General features: G+C 49.1%; 1 protein-coding gene across 5 annotated transcripts in view; it reads right to left on the reverse strand.

The window, feature by feature from the left end:
• Nucleotides 1-354: 354 nt before the first annotated feature.
• gmcl1 (germ cell-less, spermatogenesis associated) overlaps nucleotides 355-25,960 on the reverse strand; it is a 94,424-nt gene continuing 68,818 nt past the window's right edge. For 2 of the 5 annotated variants that reach the window (XM_078239670.1, XM_078239669.1), the window contains exons 9-14: nucleotides 23,726-23,866; nucleotides 20,755-20,824; nucleotides 18,756-18,831; nucleotides 15,193-15,338; nucleotides 4,606-4,693; nucleotides 355-3,075 (exon numbers count right to left, since the gene is read on the reverse strand). In XM_078239670.1, the coding sequence (XP_078095796.1) occupies nucleotides 2,749-3,075; nucleotides 4,606-4,693; nucleotides 15,193-15,338; nucleotides 18,756-18,831; nucleotides 20,755-20,824; nucleotides 23,726-23,866 (848 nt within the window). In that variant the 3' untranslated portion in view covers nucleotides 355-2,748. Of the gene's footprint in view, nucleotides 3,158-4,605; nucleotides 4,694-15,192; nucleotides 15,339-18,755; nucleotides 18,832-20,754; nucleotides 20,825-23,725; nucleotides 23,867-25,960 lie in introns of all 5 variants that reach the window. The other 3 variants (XM_078239673.1, XM_078239671.1, XM_078239674.1) reach the window with 2 other exon arrangements.

Below are 25,960 nucleotides of genomic sequence, written 5' to 3' on the forward strand. Positions count from 1 at the left end.
AATTAAGGACCCCACGCACCCCGGACATTCTCTCTTCCACCTTCTTACGTCGGGAAAAAGATACAAAAGTCTGAGGACACGTACCAACCGACTCAAGAACAGCTTCTTCCCTGCTGCTGTCAGACTTTTGAATGGACTTACCTCGCATTAAGTTGATCTTTCTCTACACCCTAGCTATGACTGTAACACTACATTCTGCACTCTCTCCTTTCCTTCTCTATGAACGGTATGCTTTGTCTGTATAGCGCGCAAGAAACAATACTTTTCACTGTATGTTAATACATGTGACAATAATAAATCAAATCAAATCAAATCTTTCTCCTGGACTCCTTATGAAAAACTGCAAACTGTGTAGAAGGTCAGCTTTTTAATAATAATAATATCCCAACACAGTGTGTCACTCTCACACACACACACACACAAAGAAAACTTTGCAATTCAATGCTGCCAACCAAAATAAATATCTTCCAAGGTGCAGAATGGGACAACTCGCACGTTCCCTCCTCACTCCCTCTGTCACATCACACCAACAGAGACAAAAACACACACTCTAAACCTCGTCCAACCTTCAATACGGTTCGGTCAATCGGGTGGAGTTACCATGTATTTACAAACTTGGATTGGACAGGGTTGGTGATGGAGAAAGATAAGCCTTTTATATATAAAAAAATAACACATGCGTTTGCAACCTGCTACCTGTGGAGGGCAGTGCTGCTCTCTCTCTCTCTCTCTCTCTCCCAGGAACTAAGCGCATCCCAGGAACTAAGCGCAGTGTCCAGTGGTGTGGAAGGAAGGCATTATTGCTGTACTGCTGACCCTTACTCTGTGGGATGGGGGGGCTGATTTTCTGGAATGCAAGATCAGAGGGCTTGCCCGCACCCTCTCCAAATGTCCAAGCAGCTGAATGGGTCCCAGGGGAGGTGACAATCGCACTCAATGCCCTTGCGTTGCATTGGTGGTGTGTGTGTGTGTGAATGTGCGTGTATCTGTGTGTGCGCGCGTGTATCTGTGTGTGTATGTGTGTATCTGTGTGTATGTGTGTATCTGTGTGTATGCGTGTGTGTATGTCTGTGTGTGAGCGTGTGTGTATGTGTATATCTGTGTGTGTATGTGTGTATCTGTGTGTGTATGTGTGTATCTGTGTGTATGCGTGTGTGTATGTCTGTGTGTGAGCGTGTGTGTATGTGTATATCTGTGTGTGTATGTGTGTATCTGTGTGTGTATGTGTGTATCTGTGTGTATGCGTGTGTGTATGTCTGTGTGTGAGCGTGTGTGTATGTGTATATCTGTGTGCGTGTGTCTATGTGTGCGTGTGTCTGTGTGCGCATGTGTCTGTGTGTGCGAGTCTGTGTGCGCGCGTGTCTGTGTGCGCGCGTGTCTGTGTGCGCGTGTGTATGTGTATATCTGTGTGCGTGTGTCTGTGCGCGCGCGCGTGTCTGTGCGCGCGCGCGTGTCTGTGCGCGCGCGCGTGTCTGTGCGCGCGCGCGTGTCTGTGCGCGCGCGCGTGTCTGTGCGCGCGCGCGTGTCTGTGCGCGCGCGCGTGTCTGTGCGCGCGCGCGTGTCTGTGCGCGCGCGCGTGTCTGTGCGCGCGCGCGTGTCTGTGCGCGCGCGCGTGTCTGTGCGCGCGCGCGTGTCTGTGCGCGCGCGCGTGTCTGTGCGCGCGCGCGTGTCTGTGCGCGCGCGCGTGTCTGTGCGCGCGCGCGTGTCTGTGCGCGCGCGCGTGTCTGTGCGCGCGCGCGTGTCTGTGCGCGCGCGCGTGTCTGTGCGCGCGCGCGTGTCTGTGCGCGCGCGCGTGTCTGTGCGCGCGCGCGTGTCTGTGCGCGCGCGCGTGTCTGTGCGCGCGCGCGTGTCTGTGCGCGCGCGCGTGTCTGTGCGCGCGCGCGTGTCTGTGCGCGCGCGCGTGTCTGCGCGCGCGCGCGTGTCTGCGCGCGCGCGCGTGTCTGTGCGCGCGCGTCTGTGCGCGCGTGTGTCTGTGCGCGCGTGTGTCTGTGCGCGCGTGTGTCTGTGCGCGCGTGTGTCTGTGCGCGCGTGTGTCTGTGCGCGCGTGTGTCTGTGCGCGCGTGTGTCTGTGCGCGCGTGTGTCTGTGCGCGCGTGTGTCTGTGCGCACGTGTGTCTGTGCGCGCGTGTGTCTGTGCGCGCGTGTGTCTGTGCGCGCGTGTGTCTGTGCGCGCGTGTGTCTGTGCGCGCGTGTGTCTGTGCGCGCGTGTGTCTGTGCGCGCGTGTGTCTGTGCGCGCGTGTCTGTGCGCGCGTGTGTCTGTGCGCGCGTGTGTCTGTGCGCGCGTGTGTCTGTGCGCGCGTGTGTCTGTGTGCGCGTGTGTCTGTGTGCGCGTGTGTCTGTGTGCATCTGTGTGTGTATGTGTATATCTGTGTGTGTGTGTATGTGTATATCTGTGTATGTGTGTGTGTGCGTGTGTATCTGGGATGGGGTCAGGGACACTGATAAAACAAATCGGCTGCTATTCTGCTCCCTCACTGTCTCTCTGCTGCCAACTGGGAGCATCTGCTGTTCTCCGCTTCCCCCACCTTGCGAACCACTGCCCACCTCTCTCCAACTCGCTTCAAGAATTTGGAGCCAGGAGTCGGAGGGCTATCTGCGCACAAGTCCCAGAAGGAAGAGGCGATGGCTCCGTGACCACGTGGGAGGGAAGCACTGTTAAAGTTTCCATTCCTCCTGGCGACTGGCGCACAAACAGGACAGTAGCTGAAGACATTAGCCCGATTGGAAATTCCATTGCTGCTTTCGCAGTCACTCTGCCCAGCCGTCTGCAGACAGTGAGGTATGGACAGGTTCCTCTGGCCACGCGCCGGACTCTGCCAGTTTCCACACTCCCCACCGCAGCCTCGATCCCGCCACACGGCAGCTGTTGAATAAATGCAGCCGGAGGCCGTACCAAGGAGGAAGCTGATGGCTCCAGGTGGTATTTCCCCGCACAAGCAGATGGAATGAACTGACAGCATCGTGATTTCCACCCCCAGTCCGTGGACCGGTACAGCTCTCCTCGCAGACAGGGATTCCTGAGCGACTCTCAGTTCTCACCGTGCGCCGGCTGCTCATCCAGTTCAGGCTTTGCTTCTGCCGAGGTATAAAGGAAATTGCAGCAGATATAGAGTGGGAACATCAGGAGCCTGCTGTCCAGGTTCAGTACAATCTGTTCCTGCATTCAGACACAAACCAATATCAGCAACAGAATGGGGAGCAAGGTAACAAGAGCGAGCTTAACAAAGGCTGGCAAACAATCGAACTCTGGATCATTACAAACTTTCTGAGCCCATCTGTCTGAGGATAAAAAGTGCCCCGTTTTGTCCAGAGTATAAACTCCTATTAGCAAAGCCAAATATTTACAGGGTATAATGCCTCAATGACAGCTAGTGAAAGCACGGTCACTGAGCACTTCTGAACGCCCTGTGCACACTTCATGGTAAGAAATCCACACAGGTTAAACAAGGTATAAATCCCTCTATTGTGTTTTATACTTCCATTGCTGTTCAAAACTGACCGGACACCAAAACATAAAAGTTGTTTTCATTACAATTCCTTGGAAACATGCGTTCTTTAACCCTGTGGGTATCTACGGGCAGAATCTCGCTGCTTCCACCCAATTCACTGGAGCTTTGAATGATAGATTTTCTACAGTGCAAAAGAGGCCATTCGGCCCATCAAGCAGCATAGTGGTTAGCACTTGATAGAAGCAAATTACTGCGGATGCTGGAATCTGAAACCAAAAGAGGAAACGCTGGAAAATCTCAGCAGGTCTGGCAGCACCTGTAAGGAGAGAAAAGAGCTGACGTTTCGAGTCCAGATGACCCTCTGTCAAAGCTTTGACAAAGGGTCACCCAGACTCGAAACGTCAGCTCTTTTCTCTCCTTACAGATGCTGCCAGACCTGCTGAGATTTTCCAGCGTTTTCTCTTGTGGTTTCAGTGATTAGCACTGCAGCCTCACAACGCCAGGGACCCGGGTTCAATTCCGGCCTCGGGTCACTGTCTGTGTGGAGTCTGCACGTTCTCCCCGTGTCTGCGTGGGTTTCCACCGGGTGCTCCGGTTTCCTCGCACACTCCAAATATGCGTGGGTTAGACTGATTGGCCATGCTAAATTGCCTCTTAGGTCTCAGGGGGATTAGCAGGGTAAATATGTGGGGTTACAGGAATAGGCCTGGGTGGGATTGTAGTCGGTGCAGGCTCGATGGGCCGAATGGCCTCCCACTGCACTGTAGGGATTCGATGAGTTTAAGTCTGCGCCGACTCTCCATAAGAGCATCCTATCCGGGTCCTCCCCCCCCATCCTATCCCCGTAACCCCGCTCATATACCATGGTCAATCCACCTAACCCACACGTTTTTGGAATGCCTCGCTGCATTTTATAACATTCCTCTCCGTGTCTCAAAGCAACAAATAGTTAGACTCCAGCGAGTCCCACAGCTTCTCAGGGGTTTGAGGTTTTGTTACACAGGACAGCTTTGCTTTCTTCATCCAGGTTATTGATCATAATTCCCACACTAACATCACCAGTGCTTCATAAAACAACCTTTCTAATAAGAGGAGGGATTTATACTGGGAGTGAGGGGATCCACAATTCCCTTCCTCCAGGTACTGCGCATCTTACCTGGTCTTTTTCTAGTGATAGGATCTGGTAGCCCACTGCTCGACTACAGATCACCTTCCCGTTGCTGTCGAACGATGCCAATCTCAATCTGTAATAGACCGCATCGATAGAGAGTAAGATCACACCAGCATCAATCCCTCTTCCTCAATCGCCAAACCTAGCCTGGAACACGTCAGGACTCGCCTTCCCATGTCCCCGACTCCATTTGAGAGGCGACCAGCCCCTGATCCTGACAGGATTATCCTGCATCTCTGCACCCACTGGAAAGCTCTTGTAGGTCACGGCTGCAGTCACCGTGGGGACCAGCCAGAACGGCCCACGGTGGCTGTCGGGCGTCGTCTTGTCCAGGGAGGCACACAACTCAGTCTCAGCTTTGTGTTCCAGTCCAAACTGCTCCTGCCTGTCATGGCGGACAGCCAGGAAACAAAGGCAAGACCAAGTCAGTCTCTCTTGTCCAGCTCCACTGGCCTCTATGGCCTCCACTTTGTAGGTTGTGCTCACCTTTCATTCCCTCATTGTCTCTATCATGTCAGAAAAGTGGGCAGCAGGGTGAGGGGGGGGGGGTGGGTGGGGTGGGGAGAAGGGTAGAGAACGGGGCTAACGGGGCTACGATTAACGTGCAGGTTCAGTCGGCAGTTAGGAAGGCAAATGCAATGTTAGCATTCATGTCGAGAGGGCTAGAATACAAGAGCAGGGATGGACTTCTGAGGCTGTATAAGGCTCTGGTCAGACCCCATTTGGAGTATTGTGAGCAGTTTTGGGCCCCGTATCTAAGGAAGGATGTGCTGGTCTTGGAAAGGGTCCAGAGGAGGCTCACAAGAATGATCCCTGGAATGAAGAGCTTGTCGCATGAGGAACGGTTGAGGACTCTGGATCTGTATTTGTTGGAGTTTAGAAGGATGAGGGGGAATCTTATTGAAACTTACAGGATACTGCGAGACCTGGATAGAGTGGACATGGAGAGGAGGTTTCCACTAGTCGGAAAAACTAGAACCAGAGGGCACAACCTCAGGCTGAAGGGACAATCCTTTAAAACAGAGATGAGGGGGAATTTCTTCGGCCAGAGAATGGTGAATCTGTGGAACTCTTTGCCGCAGAAGGCTGTGGAGGCCAGGTCATTGAGTGTCTTTAAGACAGAGATAGATAGGTTCTTGATTAATAAGGGGACCAGGGGTTATGGGGAAAAGGCAGGAGAATGGGGATGGGAAAAATATCAGCCATGATTGAATGGGGGAGCAGACCCGATGGGCCGAGTGGCCTAATTCTGCCCCTATGTCTTATGGGGCACCGGCTCGCTCAATCTACTCCTGCTTGGCATTTTGATACCCAGCAACATGACGCAGGAGTAAATCCGCCATCATGTCCCCAATCCTCGCTGCTTCCTTCTTCCCTGGATAGCCTCCCAAATCCCATCCAAACATCCGACCTGGACAATACACCGTGCTGATGCATTGATTTTAATTTCCCAAAATTCATTAGATTTGGAGAAGGTTCCACTGGATTGGGAGATAGTGAATGCAGCTCCTTTATTCAGAAAGGGAGAACAAAAGAACAAAGAAAAGTACAGCACAGGAACAGGCCCTTCGGCCCTCCATGCTGCCCTAACTAAGCTAAAAAACCCTTCTGCCCTTACTCAGTCCGTATCTCTCTATTCCCTCCCTGTTCATGTACCCATCCAGATGCCTCTTAAATGTTGCGAATGTGCCTGCTTCCACCACCTCCTCTGGCAGCGCGATCCAGACACCCACCACTCTCTGCGTGAAAAACTCCCCCCGCACATCTCCCTTAAACTTTCCCCTCTCACCTTGAACCCTGTGCCCCCTTGTAATTAACACTTCCACCCTGGGAAAAAGCCTCTGACTATACACACTGTCTGTGCCTCTCATAAGTTTGTAGACCTCTATCAGGTCTCCCCTCAGCCTCCGTCTTTCCCCTGAAAACAATCCTGGTTTATTCAACCTCTCCTCATAGCCGACACCCTCGAGACCAGACAACATCCTGGTGAACCTTCTTTGCACTCTCTCCAAAGCTTCCACATCCTTCTGGTAGTGTGGTGACCAGAACAGCACAAAATACCCCAAATGAGGCCTAACAAAAATTTTATACAGCTGCAACATGTCTTGTTCTCAATGCCCCAGCTGATGAAGGCCAGCATGCCATATGCCTTCTTAATCACCTTGGCCACCTGTGTTGCCAATTTTAGGGAACTGTGGACCTGCACACCCAGATCCCTCTGTATGTCAATGTTCCTCAAGGTTCTGCCAGTTACAGTATAATTCACACCTAAATTTGATCCTCCAAAATGCATCACCTCGTATTTCTCCGGATTAAACACTATCTGCCATTTCTGAGCCCAAGTCTGTAATCTATCTATATCCTGTTGCATCCTCTGACAATCCCGGCACTATCAGCAACTCCACTAATCTTTGTGTTATCTGTAAACTTACTAATCAGGCCACCCACATTTTCCTCCAGATCATTTATAGATACGAGAGACAGCAGAGGTCCCAGCACTGGCCACTAGCTACAGATCTCCATTCTGAAAAACACCTTTCCACTGCTACTCTCTGTCTTCTGTAACCAAGCCGGTTCGGTATCCATCTAGCCAGTCCACCCCGAATCCCATGTGATTTCAGTTTTTGTACCACAAAGCAGGAACCTACAGGCCAGTTAGCCTAACATCTGCCGCAGGGAAAATGTTAGGAGTTATTATTAAAGATGTTCGAGCAAGGCACTTAGATAAGTTCAAGATAATCAGGCAGAGTCAACATGGTTTTGCGAAAGGGAAATCGTGTTTAGCCAATTTACTGGAGTTCTTTGAAGGAGTTACATGTGCTGTGGATAAAGGGGAACCAGTGGATGTACTGTACTTAGATTTCCAAAAGGCATTTGATAAGGTGCCACATCAAAGGTTATTGCGGAAAATAAAGCTCATGGTGTAGAGGGTGACATATTGGTATGTATTGAAGATTGGCTAGCTAACAGGAAGCAGAGACTAGGTGTAAATGGGTCATTTTCTGGTTGGCAGGCTGTGATGAGCGGTGTGCCACAGGGATCAGTGCTGGGATCTAAACCCTTTACAATTCAGATCAATAACTTGGATGAAATGACTGAAGGTCGAGATGTGAAATTTATTGATGACATAAAAATAGGTAGGAAAGTAAATTGCGAAGGGGATTTAAGGAGATTACAAAAGTGGACAGATGGATAAAGTGAGCGGGCAAAGATCTGGCAAGTGTATAATGTGGGAAAATGTGAAATCGCCCATTTGGCAGGAAGAATAAAAAAGAATATTGTTATCTAAATGGTGAGAGATTTCAGAGCTCTGAGGCGCAGAGGGATCTGGGTGTCCTAGTGCATGAATCACAAACGGCTGGTATACAGGTACAGTAAGTAATTAGGAAAGCTTAGAGAATGTTTATTGCGAGGTGAATTGATTGCAAAGGTAGGGGGGGTTTATGCTTCAGTTATATGGAGCAGTGGTGAGACCAAGTCTGGAGTACTGTGTACAGTATTTAAGGCAAGATGTGAATGCATTGGGAGCAGTTTTACTGGATTATTAGGAATGGGTGGGTTGTCTTATGAGGAAAGGTTGGACAGGTTAGGCTCGTGTCCACTGGAGTTTAGAAGAATAAGAGGCAACTTGATTAAAACCTACAAGATCCTGAGGGAACTTGACAGGGTGGATGTGGAGAGGATGTGAATGTGGAGAGGATGTGAATGTGGAGAGGATGTGAATGTGGAGAGGATGTGAATGTGGAGAGGATGTGAATGTGGAGAGGATGTGAATGTGGAGAGGATGTGAATGTGGAGAGGATGTGAATGTGGAGAGGATGTGAATGTGGAGAGGATGTGAATGTGGAGAGGATGTGAATGTGGAGAGGATGTGAATGTGGAGAGGATGGGAATGTGGAGAGGATGGGAATGTGGAGAGGATGGGAATGTGGAGAGGATGGGAATGTGGAGAGGATGGGAATGTGGAGAGGATGGGAATGTGGAGAGGATGGGAATGTGGAGAGGATGGGAATGTGGAGAGGATGGGAATGTGGAGAGGATGGGAATGTGGAGAGGATGGGAATGTGGAGAGGATGGGAATGTGGAGAGGATGGGAATGTGGAGAGGATGGGAATGTGGAGAGGATGGGAATGGGGAGAGGATGGGAATGTGGAGAGGATGGGAATGTGGAGAGGATGGGAATGTGGAGAGGATGGGAATGTGGAGAGGATGGGAATGTGGAGAGGATGGGAATGTGGAGAGGATGGGAATGTGGAGAGGATGGGAATGGGGAGAGGATGGGAATGGGGAGAGGATGGGAATGGGGAGAGGATGGGAATGGAGAGAGGATGGGAATGGAGAGAGGATGTTTCCTCTTGTGGCAGAATCTAGAACCAGGGGCCACTGTTTAAAAATAAGGCATCACCCGTTTAAGACAGTTGATTTTCTCTCACAAGGTTGCGAATCTTTGAAACTCTTCCTCAAAGGTGGTGTGAACGGAGTTTCGGAATATCTTTAAGGCAGAGCTAGATAGATTCTTGATAAGCAAGGGGGTGAAAAGTTATTGAGGTCGGCAGGAATGTATGTTGAGTTAAAATAAAATCAGCCGTGATCTTGAGAGGCATAGATCGGGTGGACTCTCAGAGGCTTTTTCCCAGGGTGGAAATGGCTGCTACAAGAGGATATAGGTTTAAGGTGCTGGGGGGTAGGTACAGGGGAGATGTTAGGGGTAAGTTTTTCACACAGAGGGTGGTGGACGAGTGGAATCGGCTGCTGTCAGTGGTGGTGGAGGCAAACTCAATAGGGACTTTTAAGAGATTCCTGGATGAGTACATGGAGCTTAATAGGATGGAGGGTTATAGGTAGGCCTAGAAGGTAGGGATATGTTCGGCACAACTTGTGGGACCGAAGGGCCTGTTTGTGCTGTAGTTTTTCTATGTTTCTATCTTACTGAATGGCGGAGCAGACTCGAGGGGCTGAGTGGCCTACTCCTGTTCCTAATTTATGTGTATGCGTGCATGAGTGACATTGGTTCAGCTACATTTAGAATACAGTCTACACCCCATGATACCATCAACGGCTGCGATAATCCCTCTCAGAGTCCGGAGAAAGGATGGAAAATTGGAACAATTTGCACTGGTGGAGACAGTTCCAGTTTTTCGACCTATGAAAGATCCCGAGAGGAAATACTGAGAAAGACTGTTGTCTCTGTTAGTTGGCAACAAAGAACATTACCCTGAATGAAAGACAGTGTTTGAGAGATGGGGTTATTTGTACAAGGAATGCTTTAAACAGAAGTGGCGACTGAGGCAGAGACTTGTGAGATGATGGCCTAATGGTATTATCACTAGACTATTAATCCAGAAACTCAGCTAATGTTCTGGGGACCCAGGTTCGAATCCCGCCACGGCAGATGGTGGAATTTGAACTCAATAAAAAATATCTGGAATTAAGAACCTACTGATGACCATGAAACCATTGTCGATTGTTGGAAAAACCCATCTGGTTCACTAATGTCCTTTAGGGAAGGAAACCTGCCATCCTTATCCGGTCTGGCCTACATGTGACTCCAGAGCCACAGCAATGTGGTTGACTCTCAACTGCCCTCCAAGGGCAAACTAGGGATGGGCAATAAATGCTGGTCCAGCCAGCGACACCCATGTTCCATGAATAAAAAAAACTCGAACACTGGTTTCAAAGGAAGGATATGAAAATGCGCAGGGAAACAGGGTAACAGTGTGGCATGCTGGCTGGTTCAAGTCCTACCCCGGGACTTGCTGGCCACGGAAGGTGTGTTCATGACATGAACAAACTGGTTGATTATCATAGAATCCCAACAGTGCAGAAGAGACCACTCGGCCCATCGAGTCTGCACTGACTCTCTGACAGAGCATCTTACCAAGCCCTCTTCCCCGCCTATCCCCGTAACCCCACACATTTACCATGACTAATCTCCCTAACCTACACATCTTGGGACACTAAGGGGAATTTCACAGTAACTTCATTGCAGTGTTAATGTAAGCCTTACTTGTGACTAATAAATACATTTTTAACTTTTAAAATTTAGCGTGGCCAATCCACCGAACCTGCACGTCTTGTATAGGAACAAAGGACTGATTGGCCTCCTGTGCCATCATTTCTCCTCCCTGAAGTTCTCTTGGGTCAGAATGTTAACGGCATCGTGATCCCATTCGAAGCACCTAATACACCTATCAAAATATCTGATATTAACACGTTACAAATACAGATTTCATCAAACACAAGTTTCGTAATCACATTGTCGGGGGTCAGTGTACTTTAGCCATCCCTGATCACTGATCCTCCCTCAATCCCCTCCTTTCCCCCACGAAACAAAGACAATATTAGACTGGCCAAACTTCATCAATGCAGTATTTGATGTGTAAACTCAACAGTGGTTAACACTGCTGCCTCACAGCGCCAGCGACCCGGGTTCGATTCCCAGCTTGGGTCACTGTCTGTGTGGAGTCTGCACTTTCTCCCCGTGTCTGGGTGGGTTTCCTTCCGGGTGCTCCGGTTTCCTCCCACAGTCTGAAAGACGTGCTGGTTAGGGTGCACTGACCCGAACAGGCGCCGGACTGTGGCGACTAGGGGAATTTCACAGTAACTTCATTGCAGTGTTAATGTAAGCCTTACTTGTGACTAATAAATAAACTTTAACTTTATATCATTCCTGTGTTAACGACCTGGTGGAACTGTCATGGCCCAACCTAACTCATCAGCAAGAAATAAAATACAAACGAGCTGCGTACAGCCAGGACTGCCGCTCAATGTCACTAACCACTTCAATCCCCCTGCTCAGTAAGCAGCAGACTCACTCACTCATCACCTTCTGACATTTCTGAGAAAGGGTGCAATCAAGACGCGAGACTCCCACAGATTGTGGGTGGATTTGCTGTTCTCTGTACAATGGATCCTTCTTTTGGATTCAGCGCTGATAAGTCACCTCAGCAATTCCAGAGCAGACAGGACCTTCATTATTACAAACGCAGTTCCTGCCACTAGGTGAGGAAGCCTCTTCATCGCTCACCATTCCAACACGTCTCCTCCGGGTGAAGCTCACAAACCATTCCCTTCACCATTTCAACTCCGCGATCGATGGAATCCTGCTGTACAGGAAACTGGAGCCATGACGGACAGCCGTCGGACATCCTCTTACTGAATGACACACTGAATGGCCTGCTCTGCTCTTCTCCCACAGTCCCAAGACGTGCAGGTTCAGTGGATTGGCCACGCTAAAGTTCCCCTTAGTGTCCCAAATTGTGCAAAGTTAAAAGTTTATTTATAAGTCACAAGTAAGGCTTACATTAACGCTGCAATGAAGTTACTGTGAAATTCCCCTCGTTGCCACACTCCGGTGCCTGTTTGGGTAAATGTACCTAGCCAGCACGTCTTTTAAGACTGTGGGAGGAAACCGGAGCACCGGGAGGAAACCCACACAGACACGGGGAGAACGTACGAACTCCACACAGACAGTGACCCAAGCCGGAAATCGAACCCTGGTCCCTGGCACGGTGAGGCAGCAATGCTAACCACTGTGCCACCGTGCCACCCAGGTTAAGGAATTAGGGGGATTAGCCATGGGAAATGTGTGGGGTTGGGGGGATAGAGCGGGGGGGAGAGGGTCTGGGTAAGATGTTTTATTTCATAGAATCATAAAATCTCTACAGTACAGAAGGAGGCCATTCGGCCCATCGGGTCTGTACCGACCACAACCCCAACCAAGCCCCTATTCCCACAACCCTCATTTACCCTGCTAATCCCCCTGACACTAGTGTCAATTTTACATGGCCAATCAACCTCACCCGCACATCTTTGGAGTTTGGGGGAATCCGGAGCACTCGGAGGAAACCCACGCAGACACGGGGAGAAAGTGCAAACTCTACACGGGGAGTTATTTCTCAGAGAAACATTCCTCATGGACCCGTGCGCACTCTCTATCCCTCTACCACCACCCCCACCGCCCCCCAACATTGGAATACTGGAATACTGTGTACAGTTCTGGTCACCCTATTGTAGAAAGGATATTATTAAACTAGAATGAGTGCAGAAAAGTTATACTGGGATGCTACCGGGACTTGATGGTTTGAGTTATAAGGAGAGGCTGGATAGACTGGGACTTTTTTCTCTGGAGCGTAGGAGGCTGAGGGGTGATCTTATAGAGGTCTATAAAATAATGAGAGGCACAGATCAACTAGATAGTCAATATATTTTCCCAAAGGCAGGGGAGTCTAAAACTAGAGGGCAAAGGTTTAAGGTGAGAGGGGAGAGACATAGAAGGGTCCAGAGGGGCAATTGTTTCACACAGAAGGTGTTGAATGTCTACTTGTAAATTGAGTTTGTGTCTTTATATGCCCTGTTTGTGAACATGACTCCCACTCACTTGATGAAGGAGCAGCGTTTCGAAAGCTTGTGGCTGTTGCTATCCAATAAACCTGTTGGACTTTAACCTGGTGTTGTGAGACTTCTTACTGTGGAACGAGCTGCCAGAGGTAGTAGTAGAGGCGGGTACAATTTTGTCTTTTAAAAAGCATTTAGACAGTTACATGGGTACGATGGGTAGCGAGAGATATGGGCCAAACGTGGGCAACTGGGACTAGTTTAGTGGTTAATAAAAAGGGCCACATGGACAAGTTGGGCCGAAGGGCCTGTTTCCATGCTGTAAACCTCTATGACTTTGTAGCTCTGGCAGCAGTAATTCAGCTGGGGGGTGGGGGGGGGAAACCAATCTGAAATGCTGCTGCTTTTATAAAAGGAAACAAGGTGATGATAAACAGGCTTGAGCTGCTGAATATCTCACTACACTGATTCTTTCCAGCGTCCTTGGTTGAGATTCCTTTCAAACAAACAATCCTGTTTTTAGCAGCCATCCTCTCGGTGCTCCCTCACACTGCCAATCCATCAGCGGTTTTGCTAATGGCCACCTTCCCTCCCTCAGTCTTTAATACACCTCACTACAACCTTTTGCTCAAACAGAAACCACTTCATTTTCTAATCGCAATGAAGCTTTTCACCCAGTTGCTGCAGCAGTATACAAAGCGGTTCCACACACAATTCATAAGAACTAGGAGCAGGAGTCGGCCATCTGGCCCCTCGAGCCTGCTCTGCCATTCAATAAGATCATGGCTGATCTTGTTGTGGACTCAGCTCCACTTACCCGCCCGCTCACCATAACCCTTAATTCCATTACTGTTCAAAAATGTATCTATCCTTGCCTTAAAAACATTCAATGAGGTAGCCTCAACTGCTTCACTGGGCAGGGAATTCCACAGATTCACAACCCTTTGTGTGAAGAAGTTCCTCCTCAACTCAGTCCTAAATCTGCTCCCCCTTATTTTGAGGCCATGCCCCCTAGTTCTAGTTTCACCCACCAGTGGAAACAACCTCCCTGCTTCTATCTTATCCATTCCCTATAATTCTACATGTTTCTATGATCAGTGGTTCATTGCATTCCCACAGCAAAGCATTTCTTAAACACCACTGATGGGTGGCATGGTGGCACAGTGGTTAGCACTGCTGCCTCACAGCGCCAGAGACCCGGGTTCGATTCTTGGCTTGGGTCACTGTCTGTGTGGAGTCTGCACATTCTCCCCATGTCTACGTGGGTTTCCTCCCACAGTCTGAAAGACATGCTGGTTAGGTATATTGACCCGAACAGGCGCTGAATTGTGGTAACTAGGGGAATTTCACAGTAGCTTCATTGCAGTGTTAATGTAAGCCTTACTTAGTGACCTAGAGTCATTGAGGTCTATGGTATGGAAACAGGCCCTTTGGCCCAACTTGTCCATGCCGCTCTTTTTTTTAAACCCCTAAGCTAGTCCCAATTGCCCACATTTGGCCCAATCCCTCTATACCCATCTTACCCATGTAATTGTCTAAATGCTTCTTAAAAGACAAAATTGTACCCGCCTCTACTACTGCCTCTGGCAGCTTGTTCCAGACACTCATCACCCTGTGTGTGAAAAACGTGCCCCTCTGGACACTTTTGTATCTCTCCCCTCTCACCTTAAACCTATACCCTCTAGTTTCAGACTCTCCTTCCTTTGGGAAAAGATATTGACTATCTAGCTGATCTGTGCCCCTCATTATTTTATAGACCTCTATAAGATCACCCCTCGGCCTTCAGAGAAAAAAGTCCCAGTCTATCCAGCCTCTCCATATAACTCAAACCATCAAGTCCCGGTAGCATCCTAGTAAATCTTTTCTGCACTCTTTCCAGTTTAATAATATCCTTTCTATAATAGGGTGACCAGAACTGTACACAGTATTCCAAGTGTGGCCTTCCCAATGTCTTGTACAACTTCAACAAGACGTCTCAACTCCTGTATTCAATGTTCTGACCAATGAAACCAAGCACGCTGAATGCCTTCTTCACCACTCTGTCCACCTGTGACTAATAAATAAACTTTAAGATCTCCCCTCATTCTTTTATTCCTAGAGTCGAATTCATTCTCCCCTCGCCCCAGTCCAATATGATTGAATATTCCTGGTTGAATATTTCAGGTGAAAGGCACTTGTGGTTCCTCCGCAGAGATCTCCCGGCATGCTTGGTAAAGACAGGAAGCCAACTCTTACCGAAAGGCGATGTTCCTGCGAGGGAGCAGGCTAACGGCCCCACCGCACGGCTGACTCAGGCTGTTCCTTTTGAATATGATGAATCGATTGGTGTAGGTGACCAGCAGGTCAAAGCCAAAGCTGAACCCGGTCCATCGCCAACAGTACTGGGAGGAGAAGAGGAAAGGCAATCAGTGCTTCAATGCATTCCCACAGCAAAGCATTTCTTCGACACCGCTGACGGGCTGCACGGTAGCACAGTGGTTAGCACTGCTGCCTCACAGCACCAGGGACCCGGGTTCGATTCCCGGCTTGGGTCACTGTGTGGAGTCTGCACATTCTCCCAGTGTCTGCGCGAGTTTCCTCCGGGTGCTCCGGTTTCCTCCCACACTCCAAAAGATGTGCGGGTTAGGTGGATTGGTCATGATAAATTGCCCCTTAGTGTCAGGGGGATTAGCAGGGTAAATGTGTGGGGTTACGGGAATAGGGCCCAGGTGGGGTTGTGGTCGGTACAGACTCAGTGGGCCAGGTGGCCTCCTTCTGTACTGTAGGGATTCTATGATGTACACTTGCAAGGAGACAATATAGCAACAGAGGTGAGGTGCAAGGAGAGGAGTTCTCATTGAACCCCTACAGTGCAGAAGGAGGCCATTCGGCCCATCGAGTCTGCACCAAATCTCCAACAGAGCATCTTCCCCAGGCCCACGCCCCGGTCCTAACCTGTAACCCCGTGCATTTAGCATGGCGAATCCACCTAACCCGCACATCCTCCCCAAAGCTGGCAAGATATTTAATGTACTCAGAGAACTATTGAATATAAATCCAAGTATTTCGACACCTTACAAGTTGCTGGCTGGACTCTGTACACTCGGTGTTGGTTCCTCCCAGTTCGAGGAGGAGTGTTTGAGGAGTGACAATGTTGTCAACCGGGTCTTGCTTCAGAGGGAATTGAGAGTAAGTGATTCTCACTGAAGCTTGTATTGAAGAGGTGGGGTTTTTCCCAGGAGTTAAGAGGCTTCTGGACAGGGAGAGGTTCCAGAGGGGAATAGTATTTGTCCTGAACTGCTATACCACAATAAAACAGTGGTGAATGATCAGAACGCCCAATTTAGTGACTGGATTTTCACCTAGAAAACAGGGAGACCCAGGGGATTCATGTTTAAACTGTCTAAGAAAAGGAACTGACCTGGATTTTGGGGGAATGGAGTGAGCCTCTTTTTTTTTAATATAAAGTTTTTATTTATTCGTGTCACTAGTAGGCTTTCACTGCAATGAAGTTACTGTGAAAATCCCCCAGTCGCCACACTCTGGCGCCTGTTCGGGTTACACTGAGGGAGAATTTAGCACGGCCAATGCACTCTAACCAGCACGTCTTTTGGACTGAGGGAGGAAACCGGATCACCTGGAGGAAACCCACGCAGACACGGGGAGAACGTGCAGACTCCGCACAGACAGTGACCCAAGCCGGGAATCGAACCTGGGTCCCTGGCGCTGTGAGGCAGCAGTGCTAACCACTGTGCCACGGGGTGCATGTAGCACGCTGCAGGGATGGGACGGAGAGAAGTACATCTTGTCACCATGTTTTTGTCATGAGAATGACGGACAGTTTGTGTTCTCCTTTTCAATGCCATCTGTTTGTGTTTTGAAAGTTTGGAACATTGTCACACTTGTGGTGAGACTAGCGTTTCCTCAAGTAGGTAAATTTTCAATTAGGTACCCCGGTCTTTATTATGAGTATGAGTGAGGGAAGTCAGGGTTTAATAATTAACATAGAAAATAGGTGCAGGACTAGGCGATTCTGCCCTTCGAGCCTGCACTGTCAGTATCCCACTCCCGCTTTCTCTCCGTACCCCTCGATCCCTTCATCCACAAGGGCCACGTCCAGCTCCCCCTTGAACATATCTAACGAACTGGCCCCAACAGCTTTCTGTGGTAGAGAATTCCACAGGTTCACAACTCTCTGAATGAAGAAGTTCTTCCACATCTCAGTCCTGAATGGCTTACCCCTCATTCTTACGACTGTGACCCCTAGTTCTGGACTTCCCCAACATCGGGAACATTCTTCCCGCATCCATCCTGCCCAGTCCCATCAGGATTTTATATGTTTCTATGAGATCCCCTCTCATTCTTCTAAATTCCAGTGAGTACGAGCCCAGTCGATCCAGTCTCTCTTCATATGTCAGTCCTGCCATTCCAGGAATCAGTCTGGTGAACCTTCGCTGCACTCCCTCAATGGCAAGAATGTCCTTCCTCAGACCAGGAGACCAAAACTGCACACAATACTCAAGGTATGGCCTCACCAAGGCCCTGTATAACTGCAGCAAGACATCCTTACTCTTTTCCTAAACTGCCACCATTCAGATAATATTCTTCCTTCCTGTTTTTGCCACCAAAGTGGATACCCTCACATTTATCCACATTATATCACATTTGCCAAGTATTTGCCCACTCAGCCAACCTGTCCCAAGTCTCTTAGCCTGATATTATGGTAAATCCTTGCCCTGAGATGAGGTGAAATTGCCGGCCCATTCCTCAGTCACCTCCCAAACGTCAAAATGACCCTCTCTGGAGGGCAGACTCAATTATATCAGAACCAAAAAACTATAGAGAGCTCAAACAAACCAAAGCCAGACAACACATGATGTGGAGATGCCAGCTTTGGACTGGGGTAGGCACAGTAAGGAGTCTCACAACACCAGGTTGAAGTCCAACAGGTTTATTTGGTTATCACGAGCTTTCGGAGCGCTGCTCTTTCATCAGGTGAGAGATACACCACACCAACTGCTTAACTCACAGCAGGTATGGCCAGAATCTTTCCAACAGAAGATTGTTAGAGGCTTGGAGGGGTTGGTGGATACCCTTCCTCAGATGCTGACTCCATAAAGACCCTCCATTAACAAATATCCATCACCAAACATAGCTCAGTGTCTCAGGAAGCTAGTGCCCTGTCAATGGGGTTCAAAGCTCTCTCTGAAAAGGATTCTGAGACATCGACAGACACAGGGACGTTCAAATATAGAAAGCCTCCATTGATACAAACAATGCCTGATGCTTATCAAAGTAGACATGTACTGTCCCTTTCACGATGGGGGGATGGGACCCAAAGGTATGGCGAGACATTCAGAAGTCCACTGACTTCATCGGGACTGGATAATCCCATCGGCGGGAACGGATAACCCCCGTCCATGAACAAAGAGCATTCAGTTTTGGGACAATTGTTCCCTTTGGATATGGTGACGGAAACCAAAGGCTGTCACTGCCCAGAGAGGCTGTGGCCTGTCTTACAATTGCCCATCCCAATTGTGCCTCTGTTAAAATCAGCAGGCAGGGCAAGTTCAGGCCACACATTCAAACTCCCCTTCGGGGCTGGGGGGCGTGGGGCTGGAAAACCTCAGAGGGAGAATTCACTTACCAGTTTTGGGGAGGTTTAAAAGTTAAACTCTCAGCAGTTTACAGAGAAGGGTGAGGATGGCCTACTGGTATTATTGCTAGACTATTAATCCAGGAACTCAGCTAAATGTTCTGGGGACCCGGGTTCTTATCCTGCCTCGGCAGAGACCTCCACCTTTTCTCCAGGTACTTACATCACCATCCTTTGCCAGTTTCCTTCCACATCGCATGCTGTGTACTTCAAACTCCTCTTTAACAATTTCCTTTGGCCTGAAAAGACCAAATTACAAACCAATTAAAACTAGTTCAATGTAATCAACATTCTTCAAGGCACTTAAATACAGAAATCCAGGCTGAAACTCTAGTACAGTACTGAGGGAGTGCCGTACTTCAGAGGGCCAGTGCTGAGGGAGTGCCGCACTGTCAGAGGGTCAGTGCTGAGGGAGTGCCGCATTGTCAGAGGGTCAGTACTGAGGGAGTGCCGCACTGTCAGAGGGTCAGTGCTGAGGCAGTGTCGCACTGTCAGAGGGTCAGTACTGAGGGAGTGCCGCACTGTCAGAGGGTCAGTGCTGAGGGAGTGCTGCACTGTCAGAGGGTCAGTACTGAGGGAGTGCCGCACTGTCAGAGGGTTAGTACTGAGGGAGTGCCGCACTGTCAGAGGGTCAGTGCTGAGGGAGTGCCGCACTGTCAGAGGGTCAGCACTGAGGGAGTGCCGCACTGTCAGAGGGTCAGTGCTGAGGGAGTGCTGCACTGTCAATGGTGTTGTCTTTCAGTAAAAACAAAGTCCCTAACTGTCCTATAAAAGATGCTATGGCCCCTATTTTGAAGGGCACAGGAACTTCCACAACATCCTTCCCAATACTTACCCTACTGTCAGCATAACAAAAACAGCAAGTCATTCATTATCTGAATACTGTTTGTGGGATCTTGCTGTGTGTAAATTGGCTCAGTGTTTCCGAAAACAGTGACTACGTTTCAGAAATAATTCATTGGCTGTGAAAGTCTTTGGCACATTGTGAGGTTGTGAAAAGTTCTATCGAAATGCAAGTCTTTTTAATCTTTGCTTATTGCTCCGTATTAAGCAGCCAACAAGATGACATTGACAGGGTTACAATGAACCGAGAGGGACCTCTCTCGGATTGTGCCCTGTTATGTTACAGTTTCCGAGCCGAGGCTCCTGCCCTCCCACTCGTTTATCAATCCTGCTGGAAAAGGTGGCACCAATTCGGGGGAGGAGATTGACACAAACTTGCTTGCCTGAAGATTCACGAGTTCGCCGTGGTGTGACAATCTAGTGCATGCTCCAGTTGTGTTGAAGAGCGGTGAAAGGTTCACACACATCCTTCAGAACCTCTTTCTACCTTGTCTGGGGTTTGTGAATGAACCCCTGTTGAAGACAGCCCAGCCTCAGCCTCTTGCTTTCCCAGACGGATGTCCAGCACTTGAACAAGGTGTGGCACTTACAAAGCGATTGCTGAATCACTCAGGGATGCTGCTGGTGAAATCACCTCATCAAGGACTCTAACGAACCCTGTCAAATCTCAGGGTGAAATTCCAACATGTTCCCATTATCCAGGGCCCAGTGTGGTTTGGGTGTGTGAGCTATGTTTCACCCATGTATGGATGTGTTGTGTGTGGTATGTCGGTGTAGGCGTACAGGTATGTCCGGGCAGGTGCGTGTCTGCTCAATGCAGTCACATCCTCTGCTGACACTTCCTGTCTCCCAATCTCTTCAGGAAGCTTGGTTGTTTGAGTGAGTATAAACAGACTGACCCGGGCTCCCAGTACAAACAGACTGACCCTGGGTGGCTGTCTTCAGCACTATTGCCTGATTGGGGTCAGCACAATTCAGGCTCTAACCCGTTCCACCCTCCCTTGGCCATCGCGGTTGTGTTTACATTGAGGGCTGCACATTTCTAAACTTTAGAGAGACCAAGTGCCTGAAACTGACGGGCTCTTTCAATGGCGGCTTTCAAACGTGGGCTTGGGGCAGCGAGAGGGGTGGGGGAAGGTCGGGGGTGGTTGGGGGCGGGGGGGGGTGACCCCATTCGGAACCGGTTTCTGCTTTGTTACAGCCAGGCCACACAAATGAGAATCCATCCTGTTCTTGCCCAATTAAGGAGGCTGTGCTTTATTTTAAAAAAAACTAACTTTAGTCACATTTCTGACAAAGAAATCAGTGCGATGACCTACCCCAAGTCATTGTCCTGTTCGGTTCGGAGCATGGCAAACCACTGTTGTTTGTACATTGCAGCCAGCCAGCCTGAGAAACAGAGCTCACCGTTAGATTTCCACACATTCATAAGACCATCAGACATAGGGGCAGAATTAGGCCACTCGGCCCATCGAGTCTGCTCCAACATTCAATCACGGCTGATATTTTTCTCATCCCCATTCTCCTGCCTTTTCCCCATAACCCCTGATCCCCATATTAATCAAGAACCTATCTATCTCTGTCTTAAAGACACTCAATGATCCGACCTCCACAGCCTTCTGCGGCAAAGAGTTCCACAGATTCACCGCTCTCTGGCTGAAGAAATTCCTCCTCTGTTTTAAAGGATCGTTCCTTCAGCCTGAGGTTGTGCCCTCTGGTTCTAGTTTTTCCGACTAGTGGAAACATCCTCTCCACGTCCACTCTATCCAGGCCTCGCAGTTTCCTGTAAGTTTCAATAAGACCCCCCCCCCCCTCATCCTTCTAAACTCCAACGAATACTGACCCAGAGTCCTCAACTGTTCCTCATACGACAACTCTCGGAGAGTCAGAAAGACGCCCGAGACTGTGGTGCAAGCAACACGGCACACAAACTTCAGCAGAACACTTGCGCTGAAGCAATGCTGCCAGAGAACCGACAGTTCATTCTCACTCACACTCATCTTGAGGAAGGAGCAGCGCTCTGAAAGCTCGTGATCCCAAATAAACCTGTTGGACTTTAACCTGGGTGTTGTGAGACTCCTGACTGTGCCCACCCCAGTCCAACATCGGCATCTCCATATCATGGCTGTACTCTGGTAAGAGGCAGCATGACTGGTATAGGGTTCAAGACAGCTGCCGAGTAACAAGAACCAATTGGACATCCAAGCACAATCGGAAACCAAGTCCCTGTCAGCTGAATCAAACCCAATTGCCACTGGTCCCTTCCCAATGAACCTTGCACCATGGTGATGGTGAACATCTACTAACAAGGAGCTTGCCCGATACAAGCAGCAGCATTTGGATAGTCAGAAGCTTTTTCCCAGGGTGGAAGAGCCAATTACTAGGGGGCACAGGTTTAAGATGCGAGGGGCAAGGTTTAAAGGAGATGTATGAGACAAGTTTTTTACACAGAGGGTGGTGGGTGCCTGGAACCCGCTGCCGGGGGAGGTAGTGGAAGCGGATACGGTAGTGAGTTTTAAGGGGCGTCTGGACAAATACACGAATGGGGTGGGAATAGAGGGATATGGTCCCCGGAAGGGTAGGGGGTTTTAATTCAGCGGGGCAGCATGGTCGGTGCAGGCTTGGAGGGCCGAAGGGCCTGTTCCTGTGCTGTAATTCTCTTTGTTCTTTGTTCATTCAAAAGGAAACCCCCTTCCACTGCAGCCTCCAAAGCCAGTGAACACACTTAGTTTACTGAGCTGTCAAACACATGGGCTAGGATTACACAGCCTCACCAGGGCGTGTCTCACCCCAGCAGCAGTGGGCTGTTTAACTTGCCGTTTCCTGTGGGCGGGACTGTAATATCCCACCGGGCAGCAAGAGGCTGTTGAATCCTGGCCATTGTCTGTCAAGCTCTGGAGGACTCCCCGAGTTCAGGAAAGATGCGATAGAAATGTTCGGTTCTATATTTACTTTTCAATCCTCCACAGCCTCGCCTCTCCCATGATTCTAAAGCCCCCTCTGAACCCCCTCTCCTTGCAGGGCCGAATGTTTGGGAGCCTTACCGTTTGGTGCTGAGCTCCAAGCTGGGGAATTCCTTCCCTTTATAATAACTCCAGGAGTCGGCCGTGCTTTTATTGTACAAATATAACTAAACAATAACTACCAGCCTGTGGTGAACACAACAGGTGCCAACCGGGACTAAAAGGTTAATGGACCCTCTCAGGGTTTTGCTTTATACAGGGCTCGGTATCCAAGCTTCGCCCTGGTTGGCTAATTATCAATCCCCAGGGAGCTCCTATTCAACCAGCCCAACTGGGAGGTCAATTAGTGATTCCCCATGCAGGTCATGGGGGTTATCACATCCTTGTTCCATCACACTTGGTTAAGGCTCTCCTCAGAATCTGCCTCTTGATTTTCCTACCCCAACAGTTCCATCTTTGGCTCGGTGTGTAACCTTTTCACCTCATTGCTCCCTGGGCATTTGAGCTGTTAGGAGGGATTGGATAGGCTTGGATTGTTTTCTCCAGAGCAGTGAAGGCTGTGGGGGAACATAATTGAGCTGTATAAGATTATGAGGGGTATGGACAGGGTGAGTAAGGAGCAGCTGTTCCCCCTGGTTGAGGGGTCAATCACAAGGGGGCAGAGTTTTAGGGTGAGGGGGCAGGAGATTCGGAGGGAATTTGAGAAAGATCCTCTTCACTCAGAGGGTGGTGGGAATCTGGAACTCACTCGGCACGGTAGCACAGTGGTTAGCACTGCTGCTTCACAGCTCCAGGGACCTGGGTTCGATTCCCGACTCGGGTCACTGTCTGTATGAAGTTTGCACATTCTCCTCGTGTCTGCGTGGGTTTCCTCCGGGTGCTCCGGTTTCCTCCCACAGTCCAAAGATGTGCGGGTTAGGTTGATTGGCCATGCTAAAATTGCCCTTTCGTGTCCTGAGATGCGTAGGTTAGAGGAATTAGTGAGTAAAATATGTAGGGATATGGGGGGAGGACCTGGGTAGGATTGTGGTCGGTGCAGACTCAATGGGCCGAATGGCCTCTTTCCGCACTGGAGGGTTTCTATGATAATAGTAGTGGAGGCCGGAAACCTTACAACCTTTAAAAAACATTTGGATGAGCACTTGAAATATCATAACAGTGGCGGATAGTTACAGAATGTGTGTGTACAATCAATCCCAGCCGTATCGAGTAGAGACAGGAGAATTTGCCAGACATTCCCATTCTGTCCATACTCCTGGTATGCAGCCACTGAGGAGATTGCGAGGGAAGGTTCTCTATCATCCCGAAGAACCGAGAACTCACTCACCTGAAGGAATAATCGTGTCCCGCTCGATTATTTTAGCTGACACCAGGTCATTGATGACGTACTGTAGGCGAATGTGGCTGAAGACCCCGGCAAACCTCTGCCCTTGCTCCGTGTCCAGGAAGCTGCTACAATTACAGCTTTCTGTTTGAAAGAAGAGACACGTGTTAACGGGTTTACTGATCCGAATTCAGCCACTGCCGCTCTCATCTGGCGCTGTGAGACCATTAAACAGAATCACAGAATGGTTACTGCGCAGGAGGCGGCCATTTGGCCCATTATGCCTGTGCCTGCTTCCCCCCCCCCCCCCCCCGCCCCAACCTTGCACATTCTACCTTTTCAGATAATAATCCAAATGCCCCCCCCCTCGATTGAAGCAGCTTCCGTCGCACTCTTGGGCAGTTCATTCCAGATCCTAACCTTTCGCTGCAGAGCAACGTTCTTCCTCGTGTCACCACTGAAGAGAGAGATTGCCCTGTGCAACACTGACCGTTAAAAAATATATTGAAAAGACAGAAGGGGAGATGATGGCCGCGTGGTATTATTGCTAGACTATTAATCCACAAACTCAGCTAACTCAGTGGCTAGTACTGCTACCACACAGCGTCAGGGACCCAGGTTCGATTCCCGGCTTGGGTGACTGTGCGGAGTTTGCACATTCTCCCCGTGTCTGCGTGGGCTTCCTCCGGGTGCTCCGGTTTCCTCCCTCAGTCCGAAAGACGTGCTGGTTAGGTGCATTGGCCATGCTAAATTCTCCCTCTATGTATCCGAACAGGCGCCGGAGTGTGGCAACCAGGGGATTTCCACAGGAATTTCATTGCAGTGTTAATGTAAGCCTATTTGTGACACGAATAAATAAACTTTAAACTTGAATGTTCTGGGGACCCGGGGTCGAATCCCGCACGGCAGATGGTGGGATTTGAATTCAATTTTAAAAATCTGGAATTAAGAATGTACTGATGACCATGAAACCATTGTCGATTGTTGGAAAAACCAATCTGGTTCACTAATGTCCTTTAGGGAAGGAAATCTCCCATCCTTACCTGGTCTGGCCTACATGCGTGCTCCGAAAGCTTATGGTATTTGCTACCAAATAAACCTGTTGGACTTTAACCTGGTGTTGTGAGACTTCTTACTACATGCGACTCCAGAGTCACTGCAATGTGGTTGACTCTCAACTGCGGTCCAAGGGCAACTACTTGGCTCCTGCTCTGCCCAAGGCCGCAAGGAACTACAAAAGGTCGAGAATGTAGCCCAATCCATCACGCAAACCCAGCTCCCATCCATTGACTCTGTCTACACTTCGCGCTGCCTCATCAAAGCAGCCAGCATAATTAAGGACCTCACACACCCCAGACATTCTCTCTTCCACCTTCTTCCTTCGGGAAAAAGATACAAAAGTCTGAGGTCACGTACCAACCGACTCAAGAACAGCTTCTTCCCTGCTGCTGTCAGACTTTTGAATGGACTTACCTCGCGTTAAGTTGATCTTTCTCTCCACCCTAGCTATGACTGTAACTCTCTCCTTTCTGCACTCTCTCCTTTCCTTCTCTATGAACGGCATGCTTTATCTGTACAGCGCGCAAGAAACAATACTTTCCACTGTATGTTAATATATGTGACAATAATAAATCAAATCAGATCAAATCTAGGGATGGGCAATAAATGCTGGCCAACCAGTGACACCCATGGCCCATGAATGAATAAAACATGTCGTATTTTCAGATGAATTCACAAAGCTATTGTGTGTCATGAACAAACATTAAGAAAGAAAAAGGTGCAGGGTAAATCGGAATGTAATCTTGGTGGTAGTTCTGTGTCATGAGCTAGCTTATCAAGTGAAGAAATGGTCAAAACTGCTTCTCAGCCACAGAATGATTTATTATTAGATTCAGAAAGGCAGCAGGGACTGTGGAAAAATAAAATGAGGTGAAATCATTTAGTGGCGCAGTGTAACAAATTTTATTTAAATCACTGTCTGTTCAGAGACTTATTTTATGAGCAATTTTTATTCAATCAGATTTCTGCCATTTTTCACTCTTTGAACAGCACTTTGTGTCGATCAGGTAGTGTCTGTGGAGAGAGCCAGCGATGTGGTTTTACGATTCTGTCCTGTCAGGGTGATACCTCCAAGGTTGAACGCATGTTTCCTTGAAGAACTCAATCTGTTTGATAGAAATCAGCCCAGGAAGATGATGGGAACAGCAACGTTCTGTCCTGATGAAATGTCATTTCTTA

Source organism: Mustelus asterias, chromosome 22 (genome assembly GCF_964213995.1).
Source record: "Mustelus asterias chromosome 22, sMusAst1.hap1.1, whole genome shotgun sequence".
NCBI classification, from domain to species: Eukaryota; Metazoa; Chordata; class Chondrichthyes; order Carcharhiniformes; family Triakidae; genus Mustelus; species Mustelus asterias.